This window comes from Protopterus annectens, chromosome 5.part1 (assembly GCF_019279795.1).
Source record: "Protopterus annectens isolate FY-2018-M chromosome 5.part1, PAN1.0, whole genome shotgun sequence".
Classification (NCBI taxonomy): Eukaryota; Metazoa; Chordata; order Ceratodontiformes; family Protopteridae; genus Protopterus; species Protopterus annectens.
This window is the reverse complement of record NC_056736.1, coordinates 343940963-343968198: the sequence shown is the minus strand read 5'-3', so window position 1 is coordinate 343968198 and position 27236 is coordinate 343940963. Positions and strand designations below refer to the sequence as shown.

Genomic DNA, 27236 nt, shown 5'->3' with positions numbered 1-27236 from the left:
CTAGCAATTGCAGCTGTTTTTGCTCCCACAATGCATAACAGCACTCTCACCCTTACAGTTAAGCAAAAGTTTTACCTTTCTGAGTTTAGTCAATTTTAGCATTCCTTTCTTTCATAGATTATTATTTTTCCTTCTGTTGATTTAAAACAAAAATACTTTTCTGTTTTTGTCTTTTCCTTGCTCAGTTAGGTGGTTCGGGGCTAGTCCAAAATTGTCAGCTGTTCTTTTAGTCAAGCTTTCAGACAGCATAATTTATCTGTTTGTACTTTAGCTGTTTTCTCTAGAGTCAAGTCAGTTAAATTTTGTATTCACTGTTGTTTCTTTGTTTAAGTTTGAGTAGACAGTGTCACAGAAAAGCAATCAGGCTTCAGGAAGTATGTCTCCTGCAGCCACAAGATCCCACCTGCAGGACCCTCATGAGCTACATGTGGTGTGCCTGGTGTTGGGACATTTAGATGTCTTATTAGATATTTGTAGTGCCTGTGACACAAGCACCTTGCAAAAGCATAGGAATAAACCTATTTTGAAAGGAATTTCACCCCCCCCCAGCTTTAAAGATAAGGCAGATGGGTGGGAATAGAAAGAGGAAAAAGGATAGCAGACTTGATGCCAAAGCAGAAAAATTCACCCCCTCAATTAAAATTTGCATATAGATATTTCAGGCATGGGCAATGCAATAATGCCCATCTAGCCTGCAAATATACCAAGACAGTCATTCCCGTAATAAGTGTCCAAGTTGTTTTTTTTAAATATCTAAACTAGTGTTTCCTTTAATGTAATTTGATAGTCTATTTCATGCATCTACTCTGTCAGAGAACCAATTAGTACATCTCTCATTCCTACATTATCTTCTACTTAGGTTATCTGATAATTCTCTACTTTTCTTTGATAACCCCAAGCATTCCCAGAAGTAGTTGTCTCTAAATGTCCTATGTACCCGAGTAAGAGCCGCTCTTAAATATGAAATATATATGTGAGACCGTGTACAAGTTCAGATATTTTAATCTTTCATAATAGCTTAAATGCTAACATCCATGGATGCCCTTGGTATATTTTCACTGTACTCTTACCAGTTTATTCATGTTTGAAATAAGTCAGAGCCATCTATTTCACAGTTACTCAGCACATCTCTTGAAGACTACTGTAATTTCTGATTAATTCCACTTAGAGGACTACCAGCAGTCAGTTTTTGGAAATGGGACTTCTGCAGTGTCTTGGATCACATCCTCCCTCCACATCTTCCCGTAGGTCTGCAAGGTCTGTTTATAGTCTTTCCCTGAACATGGATATGAATCTGATGATGAGAGCGTTTGCCAAGGCCCAGATTGATATGGGAGTCATCTTTTCACTTTTTGTATCTAACACAGATCAGGTTGGCCATACACCGCCACTGTGTGAAACTCCTCCTGTGGCACACATCTTGGTGCCAGAGGCTTCAGAGCTAAAAATTTATCCTGGTGCACCCTCCTTTGGTACCAGCCAGATCCAGTTCCATGGTGCTGATTTCCAAGCTTGTGGCTCACTTACTTCAGTGGCAACACATCTGGTGCTTTTTTGGTTATCGTATTCTTCAGCATTTGAGAGATGGCACAGGTCTCATTTTGGAGTGATCTGGACCATCAGCAATGAAAGCAGTGTGCTCCGGACTGTTGATGTCTGATTTTTTCTGGACAGAGAGAATGATGAGACAGGTATCTTCCCTACCAACAGATTCCAACACAGCATTTAATTTGAGAAGCTCATTGTCCCTCCCTTAACACAGGCAAGCGATGCGCCATTGGCTGTGATTTCCTTCCTGGTAGAGCCCTCTGCATTAGTCCCAAGGACAGAGCTAATGTCAGTGCCTCAATGTTTCCCACCAGCAGGGTCACCGGCCTTAACGGGCTTTGGATGAATCCCCCCATCATCTCAAAAGTGTACATGTAAAAGGAAGTGCAGTGACTCCCCTGTGGAGTATTTGCCACCAGATACAGATCTTGATGGATGATACCAGATTCAGTAAGATGCTAGAGCGGAGGCAGAGGAGTACTTGATCTACTTAAACCCCCATCTCCAGATGAGGAGGTTCTGTTTGAAGCATTTAGATACACTCCATCTACCACCTTGGGGGGGGGGGGTTCTAAATACTGTCCACATGATAGACGTGTTTCAGAGAAGGTCTTTTGGGAACCTGACTTTACAGAGTCTATTCCTAGAAAATTTGAAAAAAATTTCTGGTTGTCTAAGGACAAACCTTGTTAAAGCAAAGGCCCTGTGGTAGATGCCATTATTGTGACAGCAGCCTCCAAGAATTAACTTTCCAAAGGGAGCTCAGCAGTTTATCCTCATAACAAGGAGTCCAGAACAGTGGACTGCATGGATAAGCAGGTTTACACCTCAGGCACTTTTAATCTCTGAGTGCTGAACTGCCTTACACACATGGCTAAGTTCCAAAGAGATCTAGTGGAGTAGAACTTGGACTGTTCATAGGTTATTACTAGGCTATCCGCCCAAGGGCCTACCTAAGCCTAGCCACCAAGGTTCCATAGCTTACGCCACCCAAGAAAGTTATTTTCCTGTGCCACTGTCCAGCAGAGAGACAGAAGTGATCCCCGGGGTGCATTTCCTATTTCCCATCCACTCATCAAGATTTTTTTGAAGAGTGCTAATGCTTGACATAGATGGCTAGCTTGTTCCAGAGTATAGGAAGTCTCTGGGACAGGAATCTATCCCTCCAGCGTGTCCTGTTTATTGTGGTGACAAGGTTTAGGTCCCTAGAGCATGTAGCTCGAAGGGATTGGGATTTCTTTATGTGTAGCATGTCCAACAGTTCTGGGTTTGACATAGCTTTATATGTTAGGCAGAGATCATCTTGGAGTAGGCGATATGCTACAGAGTAAAGCATTGAGGAAACCTGCCACATTTGATACTAACAAGAGGCTAGAGTCACAGGTGGCCATGGTGGTGACTATATATAACATTTTCATGAGGCTTTTGTATAATGTTTCTGATGGAATTGTTAGGGCACCAGCCACAGTCATATCCATGACATGCCAGACCTGGCTGCATGTATGTTACTTTTGTGGACAACTTTAAAGCATCTTTTGTCAATGTCCCTTTTGGTGAGTCTACGCTTTTTGAATTTTAAGTCAAGGAAAAACTTCTGTGAAGCAAATCAGAGGGGAAGAGATAGTCTGCAATAGGAGTATGTTTAAAAACCTCTTTATAAGATCCATTTCTAGGAACCAGAAAAGCTCTTAAAGTCTCTGGTTTAGAAAATCTCAATGGTTTTAGTTTGATTCCTTTTCAGATAGGTCAACTCTGGCAGACAGGGCTCCTTTTAACAGCTACCACTTTAAGGACAGAGGGAGTCTGGATAATCAGGGGTTTCAAGGCCTTTCCTGTGGGAATTAACCCAAGCATTCCTAAGGACTTCCAGGCTGATGCACTGTGAACACAGTTAGGGGTTGACAGTCTGTTCACAGGACTAATGAACAGCCATCCAGTGGGAGGAATGGGTGAGGAGCATAGTATCCAGAGGCTACACAATCTCTTTCACTACAAATCCCAAACCCTCATCCTTGCCCCTCCCAAATGTACTGCACCAATAGAAAAGGGTGGTAGCAAAGTAGATTGCTCATCTCCTTCAGAAACTCTAGATTATTTTTAATTCCCAGAAAATCAAAGAACCTCAAGCCCATCTTGGCCTTAAGTAGCCTAAACAGCTATACAAAAAAGACAGTGTTACAGATGTTCATAGTGCAAGACATAATTTGTTTGCAGGAAGGGAGCTGTTCATGTTCAGTTAATCATTAGAATGCTTATCTCTGCAAAAAAATGTTGTAGTGCCCAGAAAGTACCACCACTTCAGGCTGGGAGCCAGTCACTACCAGTTTTGTGCACTGCCATTTGGTCTCAACACTATCACTACAGGCCCAGGATGTTCAACAAGTGCATGTCAGTTACTGCAGCCCACCTGAGGTTGAAAGGATCAGTATTTTCCCGAGACAGTGATTCACTTGTAGCTGCCACAATATGAGAGTTTCTCATAATAGTCAATGGTTATTTGCTTCACTTATGTCCATCCTTAGACATTTTATTGAAAACACTGCAAAGTCTCATTTGGAACTGTCTGTATAAGATGCCATCTGGACATGAGGCTGAGAATTGCCAGACTCCCGGAAGACAGGCTTCTGACCCTCAGTGCCATGATTTCCAAACTTTTGATATTACTTCCCCACATTTCTAGTACTGAGAATGTAGAACTTGATGGTGACTTGAAACCAGATAGTTTCTCATAAAAGACTCTATATGAGAGTGCTGCAGCAGTTCCAGTTATCAGATGCAATGAATAAGCCCATTCAACTGTCCTTTGCCTGCAAAGAGCATTTGAATTAGTGGATTCAGTCTCCCAGTGATGCCCTTACATATTACTGTTGCAGTATTTTTCACTAAAGTGATTTCCTGCTAAGAGTAGCCCAACATCTGACCAGTGTACCTTAGTATACTAGTATGCCTTAGAATTTTATAAATGTCATATGTCACACATGGACCCACTCGTAACATAGGGCATGAAGATGACTTACGGATGTACATCCTTCAGAACTTCTTTGCCGCCAGTACAGACAGCATCTTCAATCATCAGTCTGAACACTTCTTTATTTGTGCTGGTTACCAAGCCATTTTCAGGTAAGTGCCACATTGGGGTTTTCTTCTTCTTATCTTTTTTTTTTGTTTGAGAGTTTACATGTCATCCAGAAAGGAAGAATGTCTGTGTGGGAGACAGGTTCCCCAAAAGGACCATCATAAGCAGTGACATTTTTTGCTTGGGTGCTTCTCATGTCCATATTTCATGCTTGATTTGTCAAGCTTTTGTCCCTAAGACCCTTCATAGTCATATCTCCTCCTTGTCTATCTGTCTAGAGAACAAATGTCTTAATTGTTCCAGAGGGGATTCCCATTAAGTTGATTGAATGTTGGCAAGGGTCCAAACCACCTCAGGTCTTTACGGCTGACATCCCCTTAAAGAAGAAGCAGAAAACTAAACATATTTCCCCTGCTCCCAAAGATCCCCAGCATGGATGGCAAGATTTTACACAGTGGTTGTTTATTTCACTCATGGCCTTGAAGCCTCCCAAGGGAGTTTCTGTTCTTGACCCCTCTTATTCATCTACTCCACTTAAGAGGCCTAGGGAGCAAGACTCTTCTGATGAATACTTGGACTCTGGGGAAGAGTCCTTGGCTTACTTTTCTCAGATTCCTTCTCCGTTGGACTGTGGTTCTGAGGATAAGGATTCCATTAGTCCAGATTCTCCCTTTGATCCATAGATTCATTTTTAGATATAGATTTATTTTAGATTTATTTTGTACTAAGCTAACTGCCCTTGCGAGCCATTTTAAGCCTAGCCAATTATCCATTGTGGGACTCAAACCCTGCACCGTGTGTTTACAAGGCAAACACCTTAACCATTAGTCCACCCTCTCAACCTTCATAGGTTAATACTAGGTTAACTGCCCTTATGAGCTGTTTTAAGCCTAGCCAGTTACCCTTATGAGAATCAAACCCTGGACCTTCTGTCTGTAAGGCAGACGCCTTAACCATTATGCTAAGTTCTCTAGATATTTTTTCTTCTAAAGGTGAGACTCACTAAACTAGGTATAAATCCCTACGTCACAAGATGGGTTGCCAACTGGCTCACTGACAGAACCCACACCGTAAAAGTTGCAGATTCCAAATCTGACCTCAAACCATTGACAAGTGTAGTACCACAGGGTTCAGTCCTGGGACCTCTCCTGTTTGGTATCTACTTCTCTGAAGTACATGCTAACACAAAAGGCCTCTGGCTAACGAAGTTCGCAGATGACTGCAAACTAGGAGCCATAGTCAAGTCCCCAAATGATGTGGACATCCTACGGAAGGGCGTCACTGAGACAGATGCGTGGTGTCAGGGCCATGGCCTCAAGCTCAATGCCAAAAAGTGCATTGTCATCCCCTTTGGTAAAAACTCTGTACCCATGAACTACCACATAGGCAGCAATCTACCTAACACCGATTGTGTGATAAGAGACCTTGGGACCCAGGTTGAAAGTAGTCTCTCCTTTGATAGTCACATCGCCACAGTAGTCAGGACGTCCTTCTATGTGGCACACCTCATCATAAAAGGGTTCTTATCCAGTAAAAAAGTTGTTATTGTTCCCCTCTACTCGACCGTCTTTAGACCCATTATAGAGTACAAAGCCTCTTTTGGAATGTACATCTCAAGACATCTGCAGCAGCTGGAAAGGCCACAGAAGTACCTCACAAAGAGGATTACTGGCCTCAAACAAATACCCTACACTGACCATCTCAAAAAAATCCAGCTTTACTCCTTGGCATATCGCCTACACTGAGGTGATCTCTGCCTAACATATAAAGCTATTTCAAACCCAGAGCTGTTGGACATGCTACACCTAAAGATATCCCAATCCCTTCAAGCTACACACTCTAGGGACCTAAACCTTATCACCACAATAAACAGGACATGCTGGAGGGATACATTCCTGTCCCAGAGACTTCCCATACCCTGGAACAGGCTACCCATCTATGTCCAGCAAAGTTCTTCATTAGCACTCTTCAAGAAAAAATCTTGATGAGTGGATGGGAAATAGGAAATACATCCCGGTGATCACTTCTGTGTCTCTGCTCGACAGTCTCACAGGAAAATAACTTTCTTGGGTGGTGTAAGCCAGGGAACCTTGTTGGCTAGGCTTACGTAGGCCCTTGGGCCGATAGCCTAGTACCTACCTATGAATGTATGAAACCCTGTATCTTGTCTCTGTGAGTCAAACACCTTAACCATTATACCAACCCACAGTCATTTGAGGGGCTTTCTTTTTGGGATACTATCTCTTGTATGATGGAATTCTTTAAACAGGACTGTGCCCCAGTTTCTGAAATCCAGCAAAGGTGTTATGAACTCCTCCAGATGGAGTCCCCTAACCCCTCTGCTGTCGCTTCTGTCCTAGCTACCATGTTAGACACTTTTTCAGCAGCTTCTCAGGCTCTTGATTCCCAACCTCCAGCCTTAAAAAGGCTGGCAGGTTTTATAAGGTGTATGATGACTGTTAAGTTTCTCTATAAATGTCCTTTTGCTGATCCCTCTGTTTCAGTCTCTCTCTTTTGACAAACTTTCCAAGCTCTTGTCTTCTACTAAATTGCTTCCTTCTGACAAGGACAGTTGGGCAATGAAATAGTTGGGCAAAAAGGTGTATACTGCTACTACTCTGGCCTTTTGGCCTATTAATTTCCAGACCCATCTGACCAGATTTGTCTTAGCTCTTCTTTCCCAGGCCTATCAAGTTATCTCTGATCTTCCTGATTTTGAGGGGAAGGTTTTGGCCCTCTCTTTATTGGGCTCCTCTCCTCAAGTGGCTCACCGTTCTATTAAATGTAGTTATGATATAGCTGTTGCTTCTTCTAGAGCTGCTGCCTTTGGATCTGCATTGAGGCTTATTCGTAGTTTTGCCTCCAGCTTTTGCCTAATGATATTAAAGCTAAATTGATGGATGTACTCCTTGATAATAAATTCAGGTGCTGAGCTTTTTAAGTCTCTGCAAGAAAAGGGCAAAGCCTTGCAGTTATTGAAGCATATTTTTGTTTCCTCTATTTCTAAATTTCATAGGAATAATCTTCTAAGCCTGCTTTTGGGCGTAGACAGTCTCGCCCTCCTTCCATAGGTAAAAGGGGTTCTGTACAGGTTCCTTCTGCTAAGTCTACTCCAACACCGACTACTCAGGGGCCTCCTTTTCCAGACAAGCCAGGTTCTGTCTGACTGTCTGCTTCCCTTCATCCTCATTCAGTTTCCTTTGTCTCTTCATCTCTCTCTATCTCTTCCCAGCTAATTAAAGCTCATTCAGGATTTTTGAGTTCTGTCCATCATTCGTCAGGGATACTTTATGGTATGGAAATCCCTTCCTCCTTTTCTGGGCATTTCCCAACATTCTCAGGAACAGCTGCCATTTTTTTCTGGTTGTACTTCAGGGCACCATCCAAGTAGTTTCTGTGCCTCAGAAGGGGGAAGGATTTTATTCCAAGATGTTTTTGGTTCCCAGGAAAGAGGGTGCCCGGAGGCCCATTCTGTTCCCAGCTCAACACCTTCCTGAAGATCCCTTCTTTTCGGATGCTGTCCCCCGCATACTGTATTTCCTCTTCTTCTTCCCCCCTAGGCTTTCCTGGTTTCTCTGGATCTCAAGGATGCTTATCTTCATGTTCCTATTCATTCTCATTTCAGTAAAATTTTTAATTTCTCTTTTTCTTCCTTGTATTTTCAGTTCTCTGCTTTGTTTTTTGGCCTTTCTACTGCCCCAAGGGTTTTCACCAAATGCCTTGTCCCTGTGGATTGCCTTTTGCAGAGTGAGGAGGAATTCAACTCTTTGCTTAACTGGACAACCTGCTCATTCAGGCTTTCTCCCCAGAGACCTTGCTTCAGCTACTTGCCTCTTGCAAAGCCTATGGTTTATGATGCAGTTCCAGAAATTCTTCCAGACTCCTCAAGATCATGTTTTTCCCAGTTGCAGGTTCCAGAGCATTCCTGTGCTGGCTTCCCTGCCAGCACCCAAGGCTCTTGCTTATATTGCCTGTTTTCAATCATTTCTATTGTAGGCAGGGTTAAGGCACACTGTACCAGAGCCTTGGCTTCATCTATAGCATTTTGGAAATGGTTGGATTCTAGAAGTATCCTAGAAGCTGTAACTTGGTACTCTGTACATATTTTTACAAAGCAATATAAGCTTGATTCCTTTTCTAAGTCTAGATCAGGTTTTGCAAAAATCATTTTTCAGGGGCTCCTGGACTCTTCTTCTTTTACCTCCCAAATGGAGAAAGCTAAGTTAATCTACCCATATAGCTAAGGCAACTGCAGCACTGGTCACTATGATGAACATAGTCTAGTCATATAAGTAAATTTGCTGAACTAGATTAGTCCTGATTACAGGCTTTGTTGAATTCCGGACTGTGGTATAGTTTCCTGTGTTGCCCATATCCTTACTTGGATAGGAGGAAGCTTCTCTGTTCACCAGAACAGAGAAGCTGTTTATCCAAAAAAAAAAAAAAAAAAAAAAAAAAAAAAATAGCTCTTGTTTTTCCTGCTTTACTAGTTTAGTCCAGTTTCAGAGTTGCTGATTCCTGGGCTTTGGTTGTAGTTCCTGTGTACTGTTTCCTTGCCTTATTTGGGGGAGAGGAAGTTATCTTGCTTACCAGTGGGAGTGGGAAGCATTGAGCTGCCTTTTGTCCAGTTTTGTGAGGTTTCAGCCAGTAACTAGTAGTTTATTGGTCGTTTTGGGCCAGTTTCTAGCTTTTTCCAGCCCCCTGGTATAAAACGCAACGCACGTTTTTCAGCTTGTACCTACTCAGCACAGACTCCACGTGGGCCAGCAGAGTAATCCAGGCTGCAGAGAGCTGAATAAGCGACTTTTCTTGATACTAAGTATATTTTTTGTTGCTTTCCACATCTGAATACCTAGCGACTGTATTTCGCCTGCCTTTCTGTTACATTGAAGCTGTTTTTACTGCATTTAACTTAATATTGCACTTGGAATCCTTGTTTGTTACTATTTGACTGTATTTGTAGCAAATTCTTCTGTGTAAGCTGTAGTAGTAGCTGATTCATAGCATTTATAAGTGTTTGCTGTACCTGTTTCTGCCTGTTTTGTGAAAAAAAAAAAAAAAAGAAAAAAATAGCTCTTGTTTTTCCTGCTTTACTAGTTTAGTCCAGTTTCAGAGTTGCTGATTCCTGGGCTTTGGTTGTAGTTCCTGTGTACTGTTTCCTTGCCTTATTTGGGGGAGAGGAAGTTACCTTGCTTACCAGTGGGAGTGGGAAGCATTGAGCTGCCTTTTGTCCAGTTTTGTGAGGTTTCAGCCAGTAACTAGTAGTTTATTGGTCGCTTTGGGCCAGTTTCTAGCTTTTTCCAGCCCCCTGGTATAAAACGCGGTAAACGCGCATTAGCGCGATTTAGCACGGAGCTGCCACTGTTGCACACTAGGGCAGCACTGGTTAAGCAGGTTTAAACTATTCGGGCTACCTAAAGTCCACTCTTCAAATTTTCCCTTAAAACTACCTTCCTCGAACTATACTACTGATCTAATCAGCGTATCCTATAATTAAAAAGATCATCTCTACTTGACTCCAAGTAGACTATTCTCTATCTGTTAAACGTAGCACTTGCTCCTACAGTACTTATTACCTTGATACGGCACACTTGTCATAGATAGTACCCCAAAAAGGCAACCCCCCATTTCTCGGTCACCCACGTCCCCCGGAATCTTTTTTAAAGTTTTTTTGTCTATTCCTTCTAGCATGTCGAGGGATCAGTTGCTAGTGTCCTCTCCTGCTCAGCTGGTGAACCTGGGAATATTGAGGCAATGTTACAATTGCCTCATGTACACAGACAACCCTCTCCTCCTCCCACAAAACACAAATACATGCGAGAGATGCAACTATACGGCCAAACTGGAGGCTGAGCTCTCTCAACATAGGACTGGCAAGACCAGGCAGGAGGAGAAGGTTACCACACACACTATAGACCCAGTCTCACATAGTACCATTACAACCTCAAATCATACACATAATCACACAAAGACATACTCGGAGGCTCTGATCAAAAATCTACCAAAACAGCAGAGGCCACCAAAGCAGACGCCCAAACAACCACCACCTCAGAACACAACACCTGCAACACACAGACCTCACAGTCAGAGTGTCAAACAGTCACAGCCCTTAAGGCCAAACACAATGCCAGACACACTAGTCATTGGTGACTCCATAGTCAGACACACTGACGTCCCGCTCACCAGACTGAGTAAGGAGAAGGTCACAGTAAGCTGCCTGTCAGGCGCTAGAATCCGCCACATAACGCAAGCACTCAGGTCTCTCAACAGCAGGTACAAATATGACTCAGTCATTGTCCACGCTGGTGTAAACGACCTGAGACGTACCTCCTTGGACTACATGAAAAGAGACATTGAGGAGCTCTCTGATTATGTAGCCCAGGCAGGTATGACCCTGACCTTGAGCAGCATCCTACCTTCACCAAGAATGATGCCACAATACAGAGATAAGATGATCAGCTTTAACAATTGGCTTAAACACTGGTGTCATTCAAAGGGGATCCAGTGTCTGTCTGCCTGGGATGACATGCTGGACAAGCCACGCTGCTTCGCAAGGGACGGCTTGCACCTGTCACCCCTGGGATTCCGGATATTGGCAAAGGCTCTTGCCACCCCCATAGTGCCTTTTTTAGGCAAGGCTCAAATTCTAAACCTACCACCCTAGAACACAAAAAAGGAAGAAAACTAAGGGTAATGCTGCTCAATGCCAGAAGTCTAAATCTCAAAATGCACGCACTCGAGGCCCTTCTCAGTATGGAGAACATCGATGTCTGTGCTGTGACAGAAACCTGGTTCAAGGCTCCTGAGAGCACCCCATCGCTATCAGGTTTTACCTTATATCATGCGTTCCGGCCCCAAAATCCGGACAATACCAAGAAAGGAGGGGGGGTATCCATATTCATCAAGGACACCCACACCTCAAGACTGGTGGCAACGCACGATGCATCGGAGACCATCCAGGTGCAATTAACCATAGGCAAGACTGCTCTGCAAATTGTAGCATGTTACAGGCCACCCTCACAAACTCAGGAACCTCACATGGCCTTCCTGAAAACACTAGAGGGGATAAATGTATCACCAAACACCATCATACTAGGTGACTTCAATTACCCTAATATAGACTGGGAACACTACTCAAGCCCAAACACCCTAGCCCAAAAGTTCCTGGAATTCATAAACTCAAATGCCATGGAACAACTAGTCACCATCCCCACAAGAGGAGATAACATACTTGATCTCATCATCACGAACATGGGAGCACAATGTTCAACACCGGAGGTGTACCCCTCACTGGTGAGATCAGATCACAAACTAATCTCGCTGGAGGTCCTCATCCCACCCCCACCTGAAATAAAAAAGACCACAGTAAAGAACTTCTCAAAAGCCGACTTCACACGACTTCACACTTCTAAAGACTAGTGTGGTCTTCTTTAAGGCCCCCGAGCCGGCGGAAAACAGTACTCAAGCCGCTGTATCACTTACAAATGCCTTCTACCAGCACCTGCAGGACTGCATGGATAAGGCAATCCCAAGCAAAACAAAGACTCTTTGTACCAAAGGCAAGCGTCCAGTCTGGTGGACCCCAGCCATAAACAAACTCTACAACAAAAGGAGGAAGCTACTACAAGATAGAGCAAAATCCTTAAAAGGTAAGACACCCTTGATCACTATAAGTAAAAAACTAAGAGCTCTCATAAAATCATCCAAAGCAAATTTCGAGAGAAAAATAGCTAAAGACTCAAAAGACAATCATAAGGCCTTCTTTAGCTATGTTAGAAACCTGGGAGGAAACTCCCAGATATGCTCAGAGCTAGTTCAAAATGATGTGAAGATTACTGATCCTACAGACATTGCCAACATACTGGCTGACAGGTTCAGTGCAAACTTCTCCCCTCCCCCCCAAAAGGAGAGATATGTATACCAAACGATTGCAGCCCCCAAACATCTCCAGCGCCCAAGTGAGAACTGCTCTCTCCAAAACAAGAAACACAGCATCCATGGGACCTGATGGTGTCCCCGGCTGTGTGCTCCACGAACTCAATGAGGAATTAAACCCACAGCTAGGACAGCTGTTTAATCAAAGTCTTACCTCTGGATACGCACTCCAGGAGTGGCGACTGCAACTGTGGTCCCACTTCACAAAGGCGGTGCCTCCACCGACCCTGGAAATTACCGCCCATTAGCTTGACAAGCCTTATCTGCAAAGCCATGGAGTGGATCATAATGGACCTCATAAATAAAGACATAGGGAATTTGCAGACTTTGGATCCAACCCAGTTTGGCTTTGTCAAAGGCAGATCATGCCTTTTAAACTTGGTTGACTTTTTCAAACAGTCACCAAAGCCATTGATGAGGGAAAGGCAGTCCATACAGCCTACCTCGATCTGGCTAAGGCCTTCGATACAATACCCCACTCGGGTATCATTGAAAAACTCATCAGCTTAAATGTCAACCCATACATCACAAGATGGGTTGCAAACTGGCTGAGTGACAGAACCCACAGGGTCAGAGTTGCTGGCGCCATGTCAGACTCAAAGCCTGTCACAAGTGGTGTCCCACAGGGCTCAGTCCTGGGCCCACTGTTGTTTGGCATCTACTTTTCCGAAGTACAAGCAAACACAGGAGGGTTATGGCTGACAAAGTTTGCAGATGACTGCAAACTGGGCGCCATAGTAGAAAACACATCTGACACAGATATCCTTCAGAAGGGTCTCACAGAAACGGATAACTGGTGCCAGAGCCACGGCCTAAAGTTAAATGCCAAAAATGCATAGTCATACCCTTCGGGAAAAACAAGGTTACCCCTAGCTACCAAATAGGTGGCAATCCACTGAGCACAGAAGAAGTTATCAGGGACCTGGGGACCCAGGTTGATAGTAGTCTGTCATTCGACACCCATGTAGCTAAAGTAGTTAGGAAGACCTTCTACATTGCCCACCTTATCATGAAGGGATTCTCATCTAGATCAAGGGAGGTCATAGTCTCCCTTTACTCATCACTCATCAGACCAATGATTGAGTACAATGCCCCATTCGAATGTATCTGACCCGACACTTGCAGCAGCTGGAGAGGCCACAAAAGTTCCTCACCAAAAGATAAAGGGTCTCAAAATCTGTCCTATGCTGCCCGACTGAAAGAACTCCAGCTCTATTCAGTCGCCACCGCTTGCTCAGAGGTGACCTTTGCCTAACATACAAGGCCATGTCAAACCCAGATTTGATGAATATGCTTCACCTCAAAAAATCTAGATCCATCAGAGCCACAAGGGCGGGAGACTTAAACCTCGACACGGCTATTAATAGGACGTGCTGGAGGGATAGATTCATCGCCCAAAGACTCCCTATGCTGTGGAACAAAATCCCGGTACATGTGAGGCAGAGCACCTCGCTGGCCTTGTTCAAGAGAAATCTTGACCAATGGATGGGAGATCGCAGATATACCCCAGGGATTACCTCAGTGTCACTGCTCGACAGAGGCACAGCAAAATAATGGGTATAGTTCCCCATACTAAAGGGGTGGTGTAAGCCACAAAACGATGGGCTAGGCTTGCAAATGCCCTCGGGCAGATAGCCTAGTATGAACCTATGAACCTATGAACCAGTGAGAGTAGGGAGCTTTGAGCAGCCTATCTGTCCCTGGAGGAGTGGTCTCAGCCCTGAAACTAGTAGCTTATTGGCTGTTTTGGGTCAGTTCCTATCTCTTTGTTTCCCTGCTTTAAAACCCGCATTTGCGCGGTTCTGCGCCAGTATACAACTCCGCACAGCTCCTCGTGGTGTCCTGCAGAGTGATACAGGCAACACAGAGACCCAAGAGAGACTTTTCCAGATTTAAGTATTTTTTTCTCTGTTTTTTGCTTCGACTACCTTTTCCCGCCTAAAAAGCGAGTTTCTAACTGATCTGTGCTTTAAAAAGTTTTAATTGTATTGCCCTCCTGCTTTTTACAGTTTTGCACTTGTTATATATCATTTTAAGTCGTTTTTGTATTGTATAACTGTTGTAGGCTACACACTAAAGTGCGCTAGCCTGTTTATAGCATTTACAGTGTATTCTGTGTGTTTTTCTGCTGTTTTCTGAAAAAAAAAAAAAAAAAAAAAAAAAATTCTCTTTTCCCACCTTTGCTGAACTAGATTAGTCCAGATTTCAGGCTTTGCTGAATTCCAGATTGTGGTATAGTTTCCTGTGTTGCCAATATCCTTACTTGGATAGGAGGAAGCTTCTCTGTTCACCAGTGAGAGTGGGGAGCTTTGAGCAGCCTATCTGTCCCTGGAGGAGTGGTCTCAGCCCTGAAACTAGTAGCTTATTGGCCGTTTTGGGTCAATTCCTATCTCTTTGTTTCCCTGCTTTAAAACCCGCATTTGCGCGGTTCTGCGCCAGTATACAACTCTGCACAGCTCCTCGTGGTGTCCTGCAGAGTGATACAGGCAACAGAGAGACGCAAGAGAGACTTTTCCAGATTTAAGTATTTTTTTCTCTGTTTTTTGCTCTGACTGCCTTTTCCCGCCTAAAAAGCGAGTTTCTAACTGATCTGTGCTTTAAAAAGTTTTAATTGTATTGCCCTCCTGCTTTTTACAGTTTTGCACTTATGTATCATTTTAAGTCGTTTTTGTATTGTATAACTGTTGTAGGCTACACACTAAAGTGCGCTAGCCTGTTTATAGCATTTACAGTGTTTTTTGTGTGTTTTTCTGCTGTTTTCTGAAAAAAAAAAAAAACAAATATTCTCTTTTCCCACCTTTGCTGAACTAGATTAGTCCAGATTTCAGGCTTTGCTGAATTCCGGACTGTGGTATAGTTTCCTGTGTTGCCCATATCCTTACTTGGATAGGAGGAAGCTTCTCTGTTCACCAGTGAGAGTGGGGAGCTTTGAACAGCCTATCTGTCCCTGGAGGAGTGGTCTCAGCCCTGAAGCTAGTAGCTTATTAGCCGTTTTGGGTCAATTCCTATCTCTTTCAGTATCCCTGCTTTCAAACCCGCATTTGCACGGTTTTGCATGATTTTGCGCATAGCACAGCATCAGGCATCGCCGCTTAAACAGGTTTAAACTATTCCCGGCTCCACAAAGTCTGCTCTTCACTTTTTCCCTTAGAACTGATCTAAATCTCAAAGTAAGCACTCTATTTTCATTCTAAAGCCCTGCACTTGCTCTTATAGGTAAACACTAATAAACTAAAGCACTACACCCTCTTATACTCCTTTTAAGTACTTGGCTCCCTATTGGTCCTTTATGATCAGTCAAAAAGTAGTTCCTTATACTATCCTGGCATGTCCAAAAGTCAGTTTCGGGTTTACTCTCCAGTCCAGCTGGTGAATCTGGGAATCTTGAGGCAATGTTACATCTGCCTTATGTACACAAACCACCCTCTCCTCCTCCCAACAAGCTCAAATATATGTGAGAGATGCAACTATATAGCCAAACAGGAGGCTGAGCTCTCTCAACCCAGTACTGGCACAATCAGTCAGGAGGAGAAGGGAACCACACACACCACAAATCCAGTCTCACATAGACCTATCGCATCAGCAAACCAAACAAATAAACACACAAAAACATACTCGGAGGCTCTAAATAAAAATCTGCCTAAGCAGCAGAGACCTCCAAAGCAGACATCCAAGCAACCCCTACCCCCCAACAATACCCACGTATCACATAGTTCACAAAGTCAGTGTACCACATGGTCACAGCCCTTAAGGCTAAATAACACGCCTAATACACTTGTAATAGGTGACTCTGTTGTCAGACACACTGACACCCCACTCACCAGACTGCTTTTCTGGTGCCAGGATCTGCCACATAACACAAGCACTCAGGTCACTCCAAAGCAAGTACAAATATGACTCCGTCATTGTCCATGCTGGTGTGAATGACCTGAGACGTACCTCCCTGGACTACATGAAAAGAGACATAGAGGAGCTTTCTGATCATGTAGCCCAGGCCAGTATGACCCTGACCTTGAGTAGCATCTTGCCCTCACCAAGAATGATGCAACAGTATAAAGACAAAATGATCAATTTTAACAATTGGCTAAAGTATTGGTGTCATTTAAAGGGGATCCAGTGTCTGTCAGCCTGGGATGACATGCTCGACAAGCCACGTTGCTTCACTAGGGACGGCTTGCACCTGTCACCCCTGGGCTTTCGAATACTGGCTAAGGCTCTTGCCACGCCCATAGTGCCTTTTTTAGGCGAGGTTTGAAAGACAAACCCACCTCCGTAGACAACACAAGGAAAAAAAACTAAGGGTAATGCTGCTCAATGCCAGAAGTCTAAACCTCAAGATGCACGCACTCAAGGCTCTCCTCAGTATGGAGAATATTGATATCTGTGCAGTAACAGAAACCTGGTTCAAGGCTCCCGAAATCACCCCAGCACTACCAGGTTATACCTCATACCATGCTTTTCGGCCCCAAAACTTGGACTGAACCACAAAAGGAGGGGGAGTATCCATATTCATCAAAGATACCCACACCTCCAGGTTAGTGGCACTGCACGAAGCATCGGAGACCATCCATGTGCAACTAACAGTGGGCAAAACTGCCTTTCAGTTTGTAGCCTGCTACAGACCACCCTCCCAAACTCAGGAACCCCACTCAGCTTTCCTGAGAACACTGGAGAATATGAAGGTCTCTCCAAACACCATTATATTGGGTGACTTTAACTACCCAAACATTGACTGGGAAAACTACTGAAGCCCCAACACCCTCGCCCAACGGTTACTAGAATTTATAAACTCAAATGCTATGGAACAACTGGTCACCACTCCCACAAGAGGGGAAAACATATTGGACCTGATCATCACCAACATGGAAACTCTATGTTCCACACCAGAGGTATACCCCTCATTGGTAAGGTCAGACCATAAGTTAATCTCACTGGACATCCATATCCTGTCCCCACCCCCAGCCAAGGAAACCACGGGGAAGAACTTCTCAAAAGTAAACTTCACACTTCTCAAAACTGAGGTGGAATCCTTCAAAGCCCCCGGGCCAGTGGAAAATACGGCCCAAACCGCAGAATCCTTTACAAACGCATTCTATGGACACCTACAGGAATGCATGGATCGTGCTATCCCAAATAAAACCAAGACTCACTCCTCCAAAGGCAGGAAACCTGTCTGGTGGACTCCGGCCATAAATAAGCTGTACAACAGAAAGAGGAAGCTACTACATGATAGAGCAAAATCCCAAAAAGGGGAAGGCATCTCTGATCATTACTAGCAAGAAACTACGATCCCTCATAAAATCATCTAAGGCCAGCGTCGAAAGAAAAATTGCACAAGACACTAAAGATAATCACAAGGCCTTCTTTATTTATGTCAGGAACCTGGGTGGCAACTCCCAGATATGCTCTGAATTTGGGCAAAATGACAAAAAATAAGTCAGGTTCAGTGCAAACTTCTCCCCCTCTACCCCCCCAAAAGAGCAAATGTCTATCCCAACAGTGTGTAGCCTCCCTGACATCACAGATGCACAGGTGAGAGCTGCCCTCTCCAAAGCAAAAAACACAGCATCAATGGGACCGGACGGTGTCCCGGGCTGCGTCTTACATGAAAGAAGAACTGAACCCTCACATAAAGTCACTGTTCAATCTCAGCCTTACTACAGGGTATGTACCCAAGGAATGGCGTACAGCAACAGTGGCCCCGCTCCACAAAGGTGGTGCCACAACGGACCCCAGAAACTATCGCCCTATAAGTCTGACTAGCCTGGTCTGCAAAGCTATGGAGCGTATCTTCATGGAACTCATAAACAAAGATATTGAGAAACTCCAGACACTGGATCCTACCCAATTCGGCTTTAAGGGCAGATCTTGCCTCTTTAACCTGGTCGACTTCTTTGAAACAGTTAGCAAGGCCATAGATGAAGGAAAGGTAGTCCACACAGCCTACCTGGACCTCGCAAAAGCCTTCGACACAATACCCCACTCGGGCATCATAAATAAGCTCACCAGCTTAAATATCAACCCCTATGTCACAAGATGGGTTGCAAACTGGTTCAGGGATAGAACCCACATGGTCAGAATTGCAGGTGCCATGTCAGACTCTAAATCAGTTACAAGTGGCAACCCACAAGGCTCAGTCCTGGGACCTCTCTTTTTCGGTATATATTTCTCTGAGGTACAGGCTAACACGGGAGGACTATGGCTGACCAAGTTCGCAGATGACTGCAAACTGGGTGCCATAATCGACTCTCCGGCTGACACAAGCATCCTGCAAAAGGGTCTCACAGAGACAGATAACTGGTGCCAGAGCCATGGCCTAAAGCTAAATGCCAAAAAGTGCATAGTCATCCCCTTTGGGAAAAACAAATTGCCCACAAATTACCACATGGGTGGTAATCCATTAAGTACAGAAGAAGTAATTAGGGACTTGGGGACCCAAGTAGATAGTAGTCTCTCCTTTGATAATCACGTTGCCAAAGTGGTTAGAAAGACCTATATAGCCCATCTTATCACGAAAGGGTTCACATCTAGATCAAGAGAGGTCATTGTGCCCCTCTACTCATCACTCATCATGCCCATACTTGAATACAATGCCCCATTTGGGATGTAACTTACCCGACACCTGCAGCAACTGGAAAGACCCCAAAAGTACCTCAACAAGAGGATCAAGGGACTCAAACAGATGCCCTATGCAGTTCGGCTAAGGAAACTCCAGCTCTACTCAGTTGCTTAACGCCTACTCAGAGGCGATCTGTGCCTGACGTATAATATGTCCAACCCAGAGTTAATGGACATGCTCCACCTCAGGAAATCCAAATCCCTTAGAGCTACATGCTCCAGGGACTTAAACCTCAGCACAGAAATAAATAGGACATGCTGGAGGGACAGATTTCATATCCCAGAGGCTCCCCTCACTCTGGAACAAAATCCCAATCCATGTTAGGCAGAGCCCCTCACTGACCCTCTTCAAGAGAAATCTTGACAAGTGGATGGGAGATCATAAGTTTACCCCTGGGATCTCTTCTGTGTCCCTGCTAGACAGAGGCACAGTAAACTAACCTTAAAAGGGCTATCTTCTGTGACCTACTATACAGAGGCACAGTCTACTAATCTAAAAGGGTGGCGAAAGCCAACACACTCTGGCTAGGCTTATAAATGCCCTAGGGCAGATAGCCTAGTATCAACCTATAAACCATAACAGTAGATGTTCGAATGATCACCACTTCAGTAGCTGCTCCCAGCACCCCCCTTGTTTTTATGTGTGCTTTTTATGCCAGGGTGGAGTTATTTATTTTTTGTTTTTCCTATATTGTCCTTCAGGACCTAGCCTCCCTCTGTCCGTTGGCAAGTTCTGAAGGGCTTAGCAGACAAACTTGTCTTTTAGTTAACTCAGATCAAAATGCCTGACAGTTTGACAATGTGGAAGCTGCCCTGAAACTTTAGAAGCTGGTCAGCTGTTATATCCCTGGTAGGGTGTAGCCCATATTGCTAGGGCTACAACAGCAGTGATCATTCAAACTTCTACTGTTATGGTAAGTTTACTTACACGTCTGTACTTTCCTTCACATTCTCTGTTGTTTTCATATTCTTGCTGCTTGTAAAAACTTGAAAATAAGATATGCACTTTCTGCTTTTCTACTATCTTTGTCTCAGCATATTGGTGCTAAGAACGCCTGTTAAACATCACTGTGAAACAAAATGTTGGTTACTGTTTTATTACATGATTGACATCAGCACTATGTGCTAAACATTATTATATTCCAACACTTTACAGAGAAGTCAATAGAAACTGAGACTGAAATTTGTGTACTAGTATAGGACATTCAGCCTGCTAGCGTAGAAGTTTGCTAATACTTAAGTTAGAGTGTTTAACCACTGCAGTCATAAAACTATGTTTAAGGGAGAAAAGGGGCAAAAAGAAAAGGGAGCATGTTGTGTGATCAAACATAATTTCAGCAAATACAAAAAGGGCAAGTGCTGTTCACCAAAAGTGCATTCGATGACAGTGGAGTTTCATTCTTTCTCCACTGTTGTACGACCTTGGCATTGGTGTGTGTATATAGAGATATAGATTTATTAGTCTGGGTAATAAGGGGGGGGTCCCCCCTGAAAAACACTGAGTTCATCGAAGGTGGTTTAGATGAACAGTTTTTTTTTTTAAATCTGTTCATCAAAATTACCATTAATGAGCCAACATGAATCCAGAGAAAACTACTGAATATTGGATGGTGCCTCAAAGATCTTGAAGCAGTAAATTTGAGAGTAAAAACAGCTCCAGCTGTCTGTATTTTCATCTTATTTTTCCATCCTTTGTTTCCTTATAGGTCTGTCTAAGTCCAGTGACCAGGCCTGCATAGAATTTGAAAACATAGAAGCTATTGTCAAGACTGCTAGCAGGACAAAATTCTTCATAGAGTTCTACTCTACTTGTTTGGAAGGTAGGTTCCACATGCCGTAATGTCTCTAACAAGCTGATGTTTTACTGGATGGGAAGAGGAGTCTCTATGTACAGTGTACTGATGAGCCCAGGTAAGTGGGAAACATGTATTTAGCTAGTGACTTGTGGCTCATAAGCTTTGAGTGCATTTCTTACTTGTATCATCTCCAGCCTGAATTTCGAAAAAGCTTTGGCTTCCTTCCGTTTTAGGACCAATTCAGGCTTCCTGTGGACTGCTGTGATGTAGGTATACAGATGGTGCTCTTTTATACCCTGCTTTAAGATGCATTTTCTTCATTTCTTCTTGTAGTGTTCAAATGTTGTACATCTCCCACACTGCTGAAGGAAATAAATTATTCTGCATATAGTGAAATTGAACTTTTTGGAGCCGTGCCCCCCCCCCCACCCCCAAAAGAAAAACACACACACACACACACACACACAGCAAAGTTTGGTATACATCTGAGTCTTTACCTGTTAAATCAGTAAGTGTTGTAGACAAATAGCCTCTTAGCAATTCTACTCACAGAGCCTTTTCTGCTTATACCCTGATCACAGTGTCAGCAAATGAGAACATTGTGGGAAGTTCAGACTACAAAAATACACAGTCAGAAAGGCAATGGTGTTTCCTTACTTTGAAAAGACTTGGGTTTGTAGAAGAAAAAGTCAAAAAAAGTAAATATTTCAAACCTGAAAAGCTGGGAAAGATCTGAATATTTGTTCAAAAGGGGTGTAGTATATTGAGAAGAAGGTCTTTGATGCCCATGGATTCTTGGCTTCTTGTTTAGTGTGTTCTTCGTTTAGGGGCTTCCATGTGTCTTTTTAAAAACCTCCTGTTGCAGGTTTAACAAAATTCAGTCCTAATGATGCTGAGTCAGTCCCCATAAAGACCACAGCGAACAGTCTTTTATTTTGCCTAGGTGCTTCTCACAACCATATGACCTGCTCTGTCTATCAAGCTTTCATCTCCAAGACTCTGCAAAGTAGACTTTCTTCCCTTGTTTTGTATCTGGAGAGTCAGTGACCTAATCTTCTCACTAAGGATACCATGGTAGCAGCTTTCACCCTGAGGGTCAGCCATTAAGGAAGAAGGTTAAGAAACCAAGACTGGAATCTTCCACTGTCCAGCCTTTACTGAATATTTCTCTTGAAGTCAGTGAAAACCTGGAGGTTTGCACGGCTTTTTTTTGGCTTCCTCTGCCGTGACCGAATTGGACACTGGGAGGGATCTGGCTTTCAACGCGTCTGATAAGGCTTTGCAGGTGTCCATTTTGGACATGCAGGGGGAACCATGGTTGATTATTTCCGAGGGGTGTAGGGGTGTTCCTCAGATTTTAGTTAGGGAAAAAGTCCCATCATATGTTATTGAATGATGTCCTGAGTCAGAGCTTTTAAGTTTTACAGCAGATGCTCCTAGAGATCTACAGAGTGAGTGGCAGGCCTTCATTCAGGGTTTGTTTAATGCTTTGATGACATTAAAACCTCCTCAGGGGGTTTCTGTTCCAGCCTCCCCTTGGTCCTCAACTTCTCTTAAAAGGCCCAGGAAACAGGAGTCCTCTGAGGAGGAGTTGGATTCTGATGAGAAATCCCTTGCTTACCCTTCCCAAATACCTTCTCCTTTGGACTATGGGTCAGAGGAAGAGGAATCTAACAGTCCTGGTACTCCCTTCCATGAAATTTCTTTTGGGGACACAATCTCCAGGATGATGGAATTTTTTTAAATGGGATTGTACTCAGGTCTCTGAAATCCATAAGAGGTACTATGAGTTGCTGCAGATGGAATCTCTGAAATCTTCTGCTATTTCTCCTGTTTTAGCTGCTTTGTTGGATGTATTTTCCAATGCCTCTAAAGTTCCTGATTCTCTGGCCCCTGCTCCCAAGAAACCTCATAGGTTTTATAAGGTGCCTGAGGACTGTAACTTTTTGTCAAATGTCCTGCTACTGGCCCCTCGGTGGTATGTGTAGCCTCTGACAAGCTGTCTCATTTACTTCCTTTGCCCAAGTTACTGCCTTCTGATAAAGATAGCAGAACCATGGTAAGGCTAGGTAAGAAGGGTTTACACCTCAGCTACCTTGGCACCTAGGGCTATTAATTATCAGACCCATATGTCCAGGCATGTGTTGGTTCTCCTTCTCAGGCTTGTCAGGTTATTTCTGATCTGCTCTTTCCTTGTTAAGGACTTCATCTCATGTTGTTTATCATTCCATCAAGTGTAGTTATGATGCAGCAGGTGCCACTTCTAGGGCTGCTGATTTTGGTTCAGTTATGAGGAGTTATTTTTGGCTTCAACTTCAGCCATTGCCTGATTAAATCAAGGCTAAGTTGATGGATGCCCCTCTTGATAATAAACAAAGCTGCTGCTGGTTTGCTTAAGTACCTTCAGGTAAGGGGAAGGCCTTACAAGAGCTCAAAATGAGTTTGTTTCTCCTATTCCTAAATTTCAAGGAAACTACACCAGTAAGCCTGCCTTTGTTCACAGGCAATCTTGCCCTCCTACTAAGGGCAAAATAGTGGCAAACAGACTCCTCCTGCTAAGGCTACTCAGACTTCAGGGACTCTGAAGTCTTTCTTTCCAGATAAAACAGGTGCTGTCTGACTAACCCATCTCTTCCCAGCCATGTTCCTCTTTCTCTTCGCCTTTCTCTCTCTTCCTGTTTGGCTTCAGATTACTCAGGATTCTTGGGTTCTGTGTATTATTCACCATGGGTATTTCATGGTGTGGAAATCCCATTCCCCCTTTTATGGGCATTCCTTAGCCTCCTTGGGTACAGCTTAGGTTCATAGGTAGGTACTAGGCTATTGGCCCAAGGGCCTACGTAAGCCTAGCCAACAAGGTTCCCTGGCTTACTCCACCCAAGAAAATTATTTTCTTTTGCCACTGTCGAGCAGAGACACAGAAGTGATCCCCGGGGTGTAATTCCCAGCTCCCTTTTTTCTCAGAGGTACTTTGAGACCTTTTGTCTCAGGGTGCTATTCAAGAAGTGCCTGTGGCCTAAAGGGGGAGGGTTTTACTCCAGAATGTTTCTAGTTCCCAGAAAAGAGGGTACTTTGAGACCGATTCTAGACATCTCTCATCTAAACACTTTTATGAAGGTGCCCACTTTTTGAATGTTGTCTCTTTGTTTCCTCTTTTGCTTCCTTAGGCTTATATGCTGTCTCTGAATCTCAAGGATGCTTATCTCCATATTCTGATCCATCCACTTTTCGTGAAGTTTTTATATTGCTACCTGGCATTTTCAGTTCTCTGCTTTGCCCTTTGACATATCTACTGGCCCAAGGGTATTCACCATATACCTTGCTCCTGTGATTGCTTTTTGCAGGCTTTGGGGGATCTGAGTATTTCTTTACTTGGACCACTTGATGATTCAGGCCTCAGCTCTGCAGATCCTATTGCAAAATCTTCATTTTCCCATTTCCTTTCTTTAGATCCTGGGGTTCACAATAAACTTCAAAAGGTCTTCTGTGACTCCTCAGGATCATGTTTTTCTAGGATGCAGGATTGACGGTGCCTATGCTGACATCCCTGCCTCCTCCTAAGGCCTTGACTCTCACTTCCTTCTTTCAAACTCTTCTAGGGTAGGGAGTTTGAGAACTCTGGTTTCATAGCATCCACTGTTTCTATGCTCCCTCTGGTCAAAGTGCACATGAGAAAATTTCAGTGGCTCCTGAAGTCAGTTTGGCTTCAATATGCACATCCCTTAGACTTTGTAGTTCCTCTTCTTCCTTGTCTCAAGAAGGAACTTTGCTGGTGGATCCAGCAGCTCTCTCTAAATCCAGGGCTTCCTTTTCCTTCTCAGGAACTGTTCGCAGGCACTTCAGACATGGGATGGGGAGCAGTTTTTGGCTCCCTAAAGGTACAGGGGGTAAGGTTGTCTCTTCAACAGAAGAAGTACATTAATGTCAAAGAGATAAGAGCTCTTCTGCTGGCTCTTCAAGCTTTCCATCCGCTCTCCACTACAGGACCTCTCAAGGTATTTACAGACAATACCACAGTGATGTGGGGAGCAAGATCTTATCTTCTATGCCAGTTGGCAATCCTAGTGTGGGAACTAGCTATCCAGTATCAAGCGACTCTCCAGACAGTTTACATTCCTTCAGGTCAAAACATTGTGGCAGACTCTCTGAGCAGGTCCATAACTAAATCCCCCAAATGGATGCTTCACAGGGATATGTTTCTGGACATTGTCCACCGTTGGGGTACTTCTCAAGTAGATCTATTTGCCTCCCCTCTAAGCAGACATCTTCCTCAATTTTGTGCCAAAGTCCTAGGTCCTCTGCTGTGGAATGTGGGCACCTTCTCTTTTTGTTGGAAGGAGATGTTTCTTTGCCTTTCCTCCCCTTCCCCTCATTCCAAAAGTCCTGTTCAATATGCAACAGAATTGCTCCCAAAATCTTGTTGATGACTCCCTTTTGGCTGAGACAGCATTGGTTCACTCTTTACCTGCATTTAGCCAAGGACAATCATCACAAGTTACCTCACAGGGTGGACCCACTCACACAAGACAAAGGATCTTTTATCCATCCTTACCTGTCCACTCTTCAACTGACACTGTGAGTGGTAGGATTTTGATTCCACATAGACACCTTTTTTTCTTAGGAGGTGCTTAGGGTCCTACAGGAGGCCAGGAAACCCACTACTAGGAAATCCTCCTTATCCAAATGGAAGACATTTTCTGTTTGGTGTCTTTCTCATAACCTGGATCCACTTTCTGTAGATATTTCTGTGGTTCTCTATCTTTGTGAACTGCTCAATGCTGGGTTGGCTTATTCTTGTTAAGGCCCACTTATCAGCTATCTCTGCTTATCTGCCTTTATCACCTCCTTTAGCTTCTAGATTTGTTGCTAAGCAATATCTTAAAGGCATCCTTCATTTTAGGCCACCCAGGAAGCCTGTTGTTCCTCCCTGGAATATTAATTTTGTTTTAGAAAAACTTATCCAGGCTCCTTATGAGCCTGCTGCTTCACCTTCCTTACAGCATTGTCCTTGGAAGACTGTACTTTTGTTAATGCTTACTTCTGCTAGACTAATGTCTGAGCTACAAGCCCTTATGGCTGTCTCTTCATACTAATCCTACTTTTATGGTCAAGGTGGTGAATGAGTTTTCTCTTAATCAGTCTGTTCATTTGCCCACTTTTTTTCCCTTCTCCACAGTGTTAGTGAGAAGGTGCTGCACATATTGGAAGTGCATAGACAACTCAGATTTTATTTGGATAAGACTTAAGATTTTTCGTACATCTGATCAGCTGTTTGTTTCCTTTCATCCTAGGTCTTTAGGATTGACTGTGTTGAAACAACCTTTTTATTCTTAGATTTCTAAAGGCATTTCATTTTGTTATTCCTTTCGTGGTAAGAGCCTTCCTTCTTCTGTTAAGGCTCATTCTGCTAGAGCTGTGGCTTCTTCTGGTGCTTTCTTCAAGGGTTTGGATACTAACTCTATTCTTGAGGCAGCTACCTGGACTTGTGTGTGCATACTTTTACTAAGCACTACAAGTTAGATGGAATTTCCAGAGCTAGAGCTGTTTTTGCTAGGGCCATCCTTCATGGGTTCCAAGAGAGCTCTACTGGTCCTTCCTCCTCTCTCTCTCTCTCTCTCTTCGTGAGATTTGGCATGTTTGTAATGAATAGTGCAACAGTGAAATGTAAGGACATAGTACAGTTGTGTAAGATCTTACCGTAACGGTAGATGTCATCCTCTTCACTGTTGCAGTATTCACTCCCTGCCTCCTCCCCCTTCTGGATGTATTGATTTCTTGTTTTACCCTTGGAATGGCGTTCCAACTGGGGCTCTCAGTTCTGAGCATGGTACATCCAGATGTCATCTTTATGCCCAAAACTACGCGAGGAGCATACGTGTGACGTACAACGTACCTTAAAGCAAACTAACGGCTTTGGTATACTGGTCAGACGTCGGGCCGGCCTTGGCAGGGAATCCCTATTGTAATGAATACTGCAACAGTGAAGAGAAGGACATCTACCATTATGGTAAAATCTTACACAACTGTACTTTTTGTTTCATTTGTTTTGTTTACTAAGTTAGTTCTACTAGATTTGGAACCTCTTTTCAGGCGAGACCACAGAGAGTATTCATACTGATTTGGAGAAGTTTGGCCAGAATGCCAAAGAAATTCCCAATACACCTTGTTGTGGCTAAAATGGCAGAGGAATGAAGATGGTATGATTTTCTATGACAATAGTAACGATAGTAATGAATGTAATTGCAAAATGTAATATAAGTGGA

General features: G+C 43.7%; 1 protein-coding gene across 1 annotated transcript in view; it reads left to right on the top strand.

Moving 5' to 3' along the window:
- The window catches only part of INPPL1 (inositol polyphosphate phosphatase like 1), a 1746155-nt gene that overhangs the window by 1398065 nt on the left and 320854 nt on the right, over window positions 1-27236 (top strand). Inside the window, exon 20 of the mRNA XM_044073026.1 lies at window positions 20884-20997. Coding sequence (XP_043928961.1) covers window positions 20884-20997 — 114 coding nt within the window. The remainder of the gene's footprint in view (window positions 1-20883; window positions 20998-27236) is intronic.